Raw genomic sequence first — 11,866 nt, 5'->3', positions numbered from 1 at the left:
ATAATTCAACAGAGAAAGGATTGTTTTGAAATAGCTAGATATCCATGTTTTTGCCTGACTGGTTGTAGCACAGCAGACAGAGCATCGACCTGGGACACTGAAGTCCCAGATTTGAAACCCCAAAGTTGCCGGCTTGAGCATGAGGTCACACGGCTTGAGCACAGGATCACCAGCTTGAGCACAGGGTTGCCGCTTGAGCATGGAATCATTGACATGATACCACAGTTGCTGGCTTGAACCCAAAAGTCACTGGCTTGAGGCCCACAGTCGCTGGCTTGAGCAAGGGGTCACTGGCTTGGCTGGAGCACCCCCCACCCCAGGTCAAGACCTGTATGAGAAGCAATCAATGAACAACTAAAGGGATGCAACTATTCGTTGATGGTTCTCATCTCTCTCCCAAAAAATAATAGATATCCATGGCTTTAAAAAGGAACTTTTACCTTTTCCTCACATATATACAAATGTTAAGTTGAAATAGATTGTAGACTTCAATGTAAACAGTAAAACTAAAGATTTAGACACTTCATGACATATCAGTGGCCAATAAATATGTGAAAAGTTGTTCTCTATCATTAATCATCATAGAAATGCAAATTAAAACCACATTGAAAAACTACTTCATACTCAATAAAAGCTAAAATTAAAGAAGGGCATTGATGATTATGTCAGTGCTATGGTGAGCATATGGAACTGGGACATTCATACATTGCTAGTGGGAGTGCAAAATGATACAGCCACTCTGGAAAACAACTAGTGATTAGTATAAAGAACTTAGCACAGGACCTAGCAATTGCACTCTTGGGTACTGACCCTTTACTTCAAAGAAATGAAAATGTATTTGTCACACAAAGACCTCAGCATTCATAGCACCTTTCATAAAAATAGTATATTGTTGGACACAACCCAAAAAGTCAACACAAGTGAATGAATAAATAAATTATGATATATTCCTACAATAGAATACTTCTCAGGAATGAAAAGGACCAAACTTAATTATGCAGCAAAATGGATGAATTTCAAACATATTGGGTTGCATACAAAGAGTCATAGTATTGAATGCATTTATATAAAAATCTCTATAAGGCAAATGATTTTATAGTGACAGAAAGTAGGTCAATGGTTGACTGGGAATGGAGTTAGGGGGATGTTGACTACAAAGGAGAACAAGGGAACTTTTGGGGATAATGAAAATATTTTATATTTCTATTGTGGTTATGGTTATATGGGTGTTTATATTTGTAAAAACTCATTGTATTGTACAAAATTTAAATATGAAAGTAATTCCTGAGGAAAAATGTGTTGGAATTCTTTTTTTTTTTTTACAGAGACAGAGTCAGAGAAAGGGATAGACAGGGACAGGCAGACAGGAACGGAGAGAGATGAGAAGCATCAATCATCAGTTTTTCTTTGCAACACCTTAGTTGTTCATTGATTGCTTTCTCATATGTGCCTTGACCGTGGGGCTACAGCAGACCGAGTAAACCCTTGCTTGAGCCAGCGACCTTGGGTCCAAGCTGGTGAGCTTTGCTCAAACCAGATGAGCCCGCGCTCAAGTTGGCGACCTCGGGGTCTCGAACCTGGGTCCTCCGCATCCCAGGCCGAGGCTCTATCCACTGCGCCACCGCCTGGTCAGGCATGTGTTGGAATTCTTGTCAGTATTGCATTAAATATCTAGATCAAGTTGAGTTGTCTGATTCATGAATCTGATACACATCTTCCCTTATGTAAATCTTCTTTGGTTCTTCCACTAATATACTGCTCACAAAAATTGGGGGATATTTCAAAATGAATATGAAGCGATAAAATAAAGCATTTGATTATTTTTTTATTAAATAAGAACATCAGAAAAGCAAACGACAAGTTAAAGAAAGTTGTTTGATTATACAAATGAGATGCAAAACCAACTTTTACTTCATTGGTGAAAATGCACTATACAAAAGGCTGAAAGTACTGGAGTGTCGGGAGCCGATCCACTAATGCTGGCTAACAAGGTCACAGCAGAAGATCCACAACTGCTGGTTGACAAAGTCACAGCAGAAGAAGACCAATGACTGCTGGTTGATAAAGTCACCGCAGTGAAGACTAATAGCTGTGGGTTGACAAAGTCACCGCAGAGGAAAGGCACAATGACACTTCCCCCTTTGACCTTTTGAATTAATCTGGCCTTATATCCCCCCTTTCCTGGGTGTGTGCTATTATTTATGGCACAGGGATAATAGTACCGTGCTTTCCCTGTAGATTCGTAGTAATTTCTTTGGAAATGAGACAGAAGGTGTAAGTTCCACAGAAAAGCCTGTAAGCCCCTTGAACTGGGCTCATAAACATAAGAGGCTGACCATGATATCCCTCATAAAGGGTTAAGTTTGTAGGAGGATTTCTTCTTATTAATCATGTTAGAAAGAATAAAGTTAGAACTTAACTAGTGTATGAATATAGTAAATGAATAAAGTTTAACTAGACATTAGAATCTTAGGTAAGGTGTAGTGGAGTGGTCCGTTGCGTGGCCTTGGATAGGAGTGCAGCTGGCAAGTAAAGAATGTTTTGTTAAAACCCTTGTTTTGTGCCCTGGCCGGTTGGCTCAGCGGTAGAGCGTCGGCCTAGCGTGCGGAGGACCCGGGTTCGATTCCCGGCCAGGGCACACAGGAGAAGCGCCCATTTGCTTCTCCACCCCTCCGCCGCACTTTCCTCTCTGTCTCTCTCTTCCCCTCCCGCAGCCAAGGCTCCATTGGAGCAGAGATGGCCCGGGCGCTGGGCATGGCTCTGTGGCCTCTGCCTCAGGCGCTAGAGTGGCTCTGGTCGCAATATGGCGACGCCCAGGATGGGCAGAGCATCGCCCCCTGGGGGGCAGAGCACCGCCCCTGGTGGGCGTGCCGGGTGGATCCCGGTCGGGCGCATGCGGGAGTCTGTCTGACTGTCTCTCCCTGTTTCCAGCTTCAGAAAAATGAAAAAAAAACACTCTTGTTTTGTGACTGAAGGCAGTTGCTGGGCTTTTCTCAGTAAAACATTCTCATGAGATTTTTGTATTTTCCAAGAATAAGGAGAGGAATGTAGTGGGATTCATAGCAGCAATGGCAATTAATGCCTTCTGATATTATGTTGCTACTAGCTATCTTGCAGGTGCACTCTATGTATCTTTAAGTAAAAGTTACTCTTAATACTATGTCAGTTTCTTAAATAGCAAGCCTTTTGTAGTCTTGTGAAAAAAGAATTAGGACACTGCATAAACTCAAGGCCATTTGCCTGAGCAAGCGGTGGTCCTTTGCTAGTCCTTGATGATTTCGTCTGCTCTCTCTCTCTGCGCCCTTGACTCACAACAACAGTAAAATAGAGTTATTAATTAGTACTAATCTTTTAGAAGTTTGTACCGATATTGTTATTACTATTCAAGTTATTGTATAACTGTACTTTGAATGACTTACCACCTGATTTGTCGCTTATAGATATGAATTAACTGTTATCTGGAAATATGTAACCATAGTGAAACTAAAACAATGATGTATTCAAAATACCATGTGATTGTAACTTAGTGTGTGTGCATAAAAAGAAAAGTTAGACCAGCCATTGGCAGAGATGCCTGGCAGTAAATGCTAACTAGAGAATAAAGAGAAAGATAAGAATTCGGCTCTCTCACTCGATTTCGCCAATGCCGTCTCTTCCTGTAGGACCCCTGGATTCCCCCCGGGGCTGGACCCCGGCACTTGAGTATCTGCACATTTCCTGATCCCCTAATTTTTATGAGCAGTGTATTTTAGGTTTTTCTATTTAGAGCCCTGTCTTTCCTGGAAATATACTATATATAATGAATAATATCTTTTTATATTATGTATTTTATATATAGGGTATATATGTTTTTTATTTCATTATCTATTATCTATTTATTTTTGGTTTATAGAAATATAACTGATTTGTTTTATATCAATCTTGTGTCCATCAACCTTCCTAAATTTACTTACTAATTTTAGTAATGTATGTGTAATTTATTTTGGATTCTTTATTACGTATACAATTAAGTCATCTAAAAACATGCCATTCATTTTTTTCTTTCTAAAACTTAAAAGTTTTTCTTTTTTTCTTGTCTTAAACTGCTTAGAAAGCTCTCTGATACAATGATGACTACAAATAATGACAGCAGGCACACTCATGTCTGTTGCTGATCTCAAATGAAAAAAGGTCCAACATTTAACCATCAAGTGTGATGTTTTCCAGAGGTTACTGGTGGAGCCCTCTAGCAGATTAAGGAATTTTTTTCTATTCTTAGAGTATGAGTCAATGATTAAATGAATAACAATAACAGTTAACATGCTTCAAGAGCCAGGCACTGCCCTAGATGCACTAAAACATTATTTCATTTGTTCTTCACAACATCCGCTTACCTTCTTTTCACAGGTCAGGAAAACATTTTTTTTTTTTTAAGTGAGAGGAGGGGAGATAGTGAGGCAGACTACTGCATGTGCCCCAACCGGGATCCACCCAGCAACCCGTGTGGGGGCTAATGCTTGAACCAATCAAGCCACTGGCTGTGGGAAGAGAAGAGAGAGAGAGAATGGGAGCAGGAGAGAGAAGCAGATGATCGTTTCTCTTGTGTGCCCTGACCAGGAATTAAACCTGGATGTCCATACACGAGGCTGGCACTCTATCCACTGAACCGCTGGCCAGGGCCAGAAAACTAAGTGTTAATGAAGTGAAATATACCTAACCAAAGCCACACGGTTAAATTCTATTGTCAGTGTGAGTTGTGAATGCGTTAATCCACAATGTTCATTTACCAATGTTCACTTTAATACTATTACATTTCTGATATATATGTTCTAATATATCATAACACTTTCAAAATGTCTTTCAATCAAATCTATACACAGTTTTATGTCAATGGCAAATTTTCTGGTGTTGATATTGTACTATAGTTACATAAGATGTAACAAATTGGCCAAACTACAAAAAGGGTACAGGAGACCACTCTGTACTATCCTTGTAACTTCTTGTGTTTGTATAATTATTTTAAAATTAAAAGTAACAAAAAAGTTACATACTCTATGATCCATTTACATAAAATTCTGTTTTGAGATATAATTGATAAATAACATATTAGTTTCAGGTGTACAACATTATGATTGGATACTTATATATATTGGGAAATGATCACCACAGTAAGTCTAAATAACATCCATCACCATACAGAGTAACAAATTTTTTCTTGTAGTAGAACTTTTAAGATATATAAAATTTTCAAACTAAATTATAGAGGTGGAGAACAGATTAGTGATTTCCTGGGGGAGGTAGAGGGGAGAGACTGGTATGACTGTAAGTGGGTAGCACAAGGGATCTTTGTGGTCACAGAACACCTCTGTATATTGATTATAGCAGTGGTTATGCCAATCTATACATAATAAATTGCACAGAAAGACATACACATACACAAATGAGTACATGTAAAAGTATAAAATCTGACTAAGTTTTTTGGATTATACTGATGTCATTTTTATGGTTGTATTACTACTGTATTATAGTTATGTAAAGACATTACTACTGGAAAAAACTGGGTGAAGGATACAGGGAACTTCTCTGTGCTATTTTTGGAATTTCCTGTGATCTGTAATTATTTCAAAATGAAGAAATTATAATTACTTAACAAGAACTCTAAAATGCTTTTTTTTTTAAGTAAATCTTTTTTTGTTTGTTTTTGTTTTATTTATTGCTTTAAGTAGAAGAGAGAAAGAAAAAGAAAGGCAGGGAGAAGGAGGAATGGGAAGCACCAACTCACAGTTGCTTCTCATATGTGCCCTGACCAGACAAGCCAGGGGTCTTGAACCAGCAATCTCAGCATTCCATGTTGACACCTTATCCACTGTGCCACGACAGGTCAGGCTAAAACACTTCCTAAATAACAGCTTCTTGCAAATGTTGGTTTATTTGTTGGTTAGACTATTATACAGTAATCATTCAAAGTAAAGTATTTTGATGAGGAATTATTGCTTTTCTCAGTAGAACCAAACTTCAAAAGTTTCTAATATTAAAGAAAAAAGGTAGCGGGTAAATACAAATTGTTTTCAGTAGTCAGCTAAAATCCTGAATTAAATATTTAGGAATAGAGGGAATAAAGTTTTCCTCTTTTATGGGTAATTATTTTTTCTTTTTTAGTTAAGATTGCTTTCACCAAGATTAAGATCTTCTGCAATGGAAAACAACATATATTAAACAATACATGGAAAGTAATTATAATAATTCAACTTCCTTGGGTATTACTATCCACTAGGTATCATTTAAATTATTTATGCCTATAAACACAGTTAAGCCTTAGAACACCACTTTACTACCGAATTTTAAGTATTCCTATTTTACTAATGAGGAAAAAGAGACAAGAGTTGTTTCATAGGTAGTAATATTGCACCAGGCTATCTTTCTACTATAGATAAATTTGCAGATATCTTTTTTTTTTTTTTACAGAGTCAGAGAGAGAGTCAGAGAGAGGGATAGACAGGGACAGACAGACAGGAACGGAGAGATGAGAAGCATCAATCATTAGTTTTTCATTGTGCATTGCGACCCCTTAGTTGTTCATTGACCACCTTCTCATACGTGCCTTGACTGAGGGCCTTCAGCAGACTGAGTAACCTCCTGCTCAAGCCAGCGACCTTGGGTTCAAGCTGGTGGGCTTTTTGCTCAAACCAGATGAGCCTGCAGTCAAGCTGGCGACCTCGGGGTCTCGAACCTGGGTCCTCGGCATCCCAGTCCGACGCTCTATCCAGTGCGCCACCACCTGGTCAGGCTGCAGATATCTTTTAAGTAGCATACTTTGGACTTTTAAGACATCTTTTTGATTAAAATATTATTATCTTAATTCCTGCCAATAGCATTAGTTTAATGGACTATTTACTCTATTTATAGAACTATACTATTTTGCAACAATTTTATCACAAGGCACAAAACAGAAAACGCAATTTTGAAAATTATGTCTTTCCACTGAGTTAAAACAACATAGGGTAACAAATGAGATAAAGAAGGAAATATGGAATTAAAAGCCAAATGGTCTGACCAGGTAGTGACACAGTGGATAGAACTTTCCCCAGGGCTGCTAAGGACCCAGGTTTGAAATCCAGGGTCTCAGGCTTGAGCGAAGGCTCCTGGGCTTGAGTGCAGGCTCATCAGCTTGAATTGAGTGTGGAATCAGATTGGAACCCACCATCACTGGCTTGAGCCCAAAGGTTGCTGGCTTGAAGCCCAAGGTTGTTGACTTGAGCAAGGGGTCAATGGCTCCCCCAGAATAACCTATGAGAAGCAGTCAATGAACAACTAAACTAAAAAGTGATGCACCTACTAGTTGATACTTCTGTGTTTCTCTCTTTCTCAAAAAGAAAAGAGAGAAAAAGAAAAAAAAAATCAAAGCCAAAGGAAGAGGTTGAAATTTAGATTACCACAGATTTATGAAAGCAAAAATATCTGCTCCTTAAAATTCTAATAATTAAGCTCCAATCTTTGATGTAATTTTTATAAGCAGAAAACATACTGGAACAGAGGCGCCAGGCACTAAGGGTAGTGGAGGAAGTCTGCCAACATGCACGCCAAGCAATCTCACGAATTGGTGGGCACGGAGACTGGTCTCACCTGGAGTACCCGGATGACTTCGGGCGCCTTGTGGAAGAGCACGCGCGGGCACTTCCGGGAGCTTGAGGCATCTGAACAAGCACTTCCGGGTAGCGCGTGGCCGCAGGAGCCGCTCTGCTGCCTCCCCCTGCTGTTGTAGCTTCAGGCGTATGGTGGAAATCGAGGTAGCCTTGAGCGATGGCCTCTCGTTATGACCGGGCAATCACTGTCTTCTCCCCAGATGGACACCTCTTCCAAGTGGAATATGCGCAGGAAGCGGTGAAGAAAGGATCCACAGCGGTGAGCGAGCAACTTCGTGACCACAGGCTCCTGCCCAGCGTACAGGCCTAACGTACCTGCTGCCCCAGCCCACCTGTAGGGGGACAGGTCAGGGAAGTCTCCCACTTGTGAAGTTACTTCCTTTCTTTCATTGAGGGAGATGACTAAAATTTTGGCTGGAAGTGATGGAGTAAAAGGTGGTAGATTTCATGGGCTTCAGTTGTGCAACTGCCTTTATTTAATGATAGCCACACACAAAATGTGTGTGTGTGTGTGTGTGAGAGAGAGAGAGAGAGAGAGAGAGAGAGAGTGTGTTAGGACCCTTTACTGTAGAGGAGATAATACTGTTTCCGACTACCTGGATGCACAGGGCCCACTTCCTCAGAAATTCACAAATGCATGGGAAAGTAACAGTTTTTTCACGTGGGAGTTGTTGTTTAATCATAAGTATAATAATTAAAAATTAATCATGCCTATCCCTGAAATACAAACTAAGTCAACATAAAATTCAATCTTTGTTGGTGAGGATGCGGTTAAAATAGCTACACCACTTAGGCATTTTCACATAAAAATTACTGTCCTAATATTTGCACCCAAGTATTTGGCAGCCTTAGAGGCGCGAAGTCCCCAAGCAGCTTCTCAATTTTGCCAATTCTTTTTGTTTGGTTTTTAAATAATACTGAAATTCTGTGAGCGATTATACCCTACTTTATTTTTTTTTTTCTTTTTCTTTCACAGAGACAGAGAGAGAGTCAGAGAGAGGGATAGATAGGGACAGACAGACAGGAACGGAGAGAGATGAGAAGCATCAATCATCAGTTTTTTGTTGTGACACCTTAGTTGTTCATTGATTGCTTTCTCATATGTGCCTTGACTGGGGGCCTTCAGCAGACCGAGTAACCCCTTACTTGAGTCAGTGACCTTGGGTCCAAGCTGGTGAGCTGTGCTCAAACCAGATGAGCCCACACTCAAGCTGGCAACCTCGGGGTCTCGAACCTGGGTCCTCTGTATCCCAGTCCGACGCTCTATCCATTGTGCCACTGCCTGATCAGGCTATACCCTACTTTAAATTTACCTAACCATATTTCTGAAAAACTTTTAAATACTCAGGGAAGCTGTAATACTTCTGCCAAGTTTTAGTTATGATTAATAATTTTATAGTTTATAAAAATTAAATGACAAAAAATGCTCGATTATCCTAAATTTTCAGTCCTGGCCTTTGAAATCAGAAGTATCTGATTTTTTTTACTCTCTCAAATTTCATAAGCTAGTTTGTTGTGCATTTTGGAATTTGAGACACCAGCTGTGAGAATACATAGTTCTTTTCTAAGTGTAGCATTATCTGTATTTTCTCTCACTTGCCATTACCAACTTAGTTATGGAAGGAAATAATTCATTTTTATTATAAATCTATCAAATGTAAGTGGTAAGAAAAAAACACTGGAAAGAATCTTATTTTTAAAGTATTTTTTTATTTAATAGGGCCCACTAGTTTTGCTTCTGTTTTATAAGTAATTGTTTTTAGAATTGTAAATTTAAGAAGTGCTTCATGCAGGTTAAACCAAAAGGGTACCATTTTGATAAAAACAAAAAGTTATACAATCCCCAGCATGGCATGAAGCATATGGTTAGAAAATAATGCCCAAGTTTTAGAGCCTAAAATAAAGGGAGTGATGGGAGAAGACTAGGGTATAATAAGAAACCACACTGACTCATTTAAAATGTTTTAGAATGCTATAGAAGTGATTGATAGTTCCTTTGTAATGAGCTGTAAAAGGGTAAGGACATAAAAATACCTAGGGTGGGCATTTTAAAAAATACATTGGAAAGATAAGACAGTTTTGTCTCGGGATTCTGAAATTATAATTTGCATCTTCATATGGAGTTATGTATGATTGTGTTTCCTTGAGGGTGCTATGACCTCTTATACCAGGTAAAGTTTATAGTGGCACTTGTTTATTAAAATAGTCAGAAAATAATCTGTTTATAAATGATGTTTGATATGGTGAATTATAAATAAGCCAAGGTTGACCAGTTTTGACCAGTATGTGAATATGATATTATTTAGTAAAACAAAATGTTATATGGGCCACAATTAAAGGCCTTGGGTTTTACCTTCTTCATGATGATTATTTTACAACATGAAGTGAGACAAAAGGCCTGTTTTATTTATTTTTTTGTTAGTTCCATTTTCTATAAGTGAAAAATATCTTTGAATAACATTTTGGAGAGGTAATACCTTTCTTCTTGGGAAAAATATGAGTCCTTGATGATATCCTCATGAAAAAGAGAAGATTTATTATCATACCTTGTTCTGTCCTTTCCTTGACCCTAAACTGTTATTAGCTCCATATTTCCTGCTTTATCAAATCTCAACTCCACAGTCTGGCCATCAAAGTCTTTCATAATCCTTATCCACTGTCTTTAATTAAGAAGGCAGCTTCATGGTTTCACTAATATATGCTTCTGCCCTTGTAGGAGGAGAGAGGAAAAACACCTTTCTTTCTGCCACTCTCTATCTTTACTTCTCCTCCAAAATCACACTTTTCTCCTCTTACATAAAGCCATCTCTGATCCACCCACTCATCATGGATATTTTTTTCCTTCTTTTTTTTTTTTTTGTATTTTTCCGAAGCTAGAAACGGGGAGAGACAGTCAGACAGACTCCCGCATGCGCCCGACCGGGATCCACCCAGCACGCCCACCAGGGGGCGACGCTCTACCCACCAGGGGGCGATGCTCTGCTCCTGGGGGGGGGGGGTCGCTCTGCTGCGACCAGAGCCACTCTAGCGCCTGGGGCAGAGGCCAAGGAGCCATCCCCAGCGCCCGGGCCATCTTTGCTCCAATGGAGCCTCACTGCGGGAGGGGAAGAGAGAGACAGAGAGGAAGGAGAGGGGGAGGGGTGGAGAAGCAGATGGGCGCTTCTCCTGTGTGCCCTGGTCAGGTATCGAACCTGGGACTTCTGCACGCCAGGCCGACGCTCTACCACTGAGCCAACCGGCCAGGGCCTATTTTTTTCCTCTTAATTTATAATCTGTAACAGAGCATCATACGGTATTTACTGTTTGATTTCATATTGTCTATAATTTCAGGTTTATTTAATATGTTTCTCACACCAACTGGATAATAAGATGTTTGAGAATCTAGATGGTGTAATTCCTTTTGTATTTCTATACAGTACACAGTGGAGGGGGAAGGAAGGGAGTAAACTAACATTTCTCTTTTTTTTTGTATTTTTCTGAAGCTGGAAACGGGGAGAGACAGTCAGACAGACTCCCGCATGCGCCCGACCGGGACCCACCCGGCACGCCCACCAAGGGCCACGCTCTGCCCACCAGAGGACAATGCTCTGCCCCTCCGAGGCGTCGCTCTGCCGCGACCAGAGCCACTCTAGCGCCTGGGGCAGTGGCCAAGGAGCCATCCCCAGCACCCGGGCCATCTTTGCTCCAATGGAGCCTTGACTGTGGGAGGGGAAGAGAGAGACAGAGAGGAAGGAGGGGGGGGGTGGAGAAGCAAATGGGCACTTCTCCTATGTGCCCTGGCCAGGAATCGAACCCAGGTCCCCCGCACGTCAGGCCGACGCTCTACCGCTGAGCCAACCGGCCAAGGCCAGTAAACTAACATTTAAGTAATACTTATTTTGTACTAAGTATTTTATGTACACTATCTGATGTTAAGGACAGTGTTAATCCCCTTTTTATATATGTGGAATCTATAATTCAGAGCTTTCAGAGTTTGCTGAAGGTACCCACCTAAAAAGTGATGGGTACCATTTTCACACTTACATGTTTCTAGTTCCAAAGCCTCTGCTCTGCATTGTCTTGCAGTTTATTCAGTAAATATTTGTATATTAGCTATCATTATCATGAATGTGGAACCCAGATATGTATCATGTAAGGCAGTTACCTTCTTTAAGCTTCAGTTTCTTTGGCAGTAAAATAGGCATCAAAATAGCACCTGCTTCATTGGGTTCATGTGACAGTTGAATGAAGTAATGATACGTGTT

General features: G+C 40.1%; 1 protein-coding gene across 1 annotated transcript in view; it reads left to right on the top strand.

Annotated features, from left to right (window-relative positions):
• Positions 1-7,779: 7,779 nt before the first annotated feature.
• Positions 7,780-11,866, top strand: part of PSMA8 (proteasome 20S subunit alpha 8) — a 43,824-nt gene continuing 39,737 nt past the window's right edge. Inside the window, exon 1 of the mRNA XM_066247108.1 lies at positions 7,780-7,881. Coding sequence (XP_066103205.1) covers positions 7,780-7,881 — 102 coding nt within the window. The remainder of the gene's footprint in view (positions 7,882-11,866) is intronic.

The sequence above is a fragment of the Saccopteryx bilineata genome, chromosome 11 (assembly GCF_036850765.1).
Source record: "Saccopteryx bilineata isolate mSacBil1 chromosome 11, mSacBil1_pri_phased_curated, whole genome shotgun sequence".
NCBI classification, from domain to species: Eukaryota; Metazoa; Chordata; class Mammalia; order Chiroptera; family Emballonuridae; genus Saccopteryx; species Saccopteryx bilineata.
This window is presented reverse-complemented; position numbering and strand designations above follow the sequence as displayed.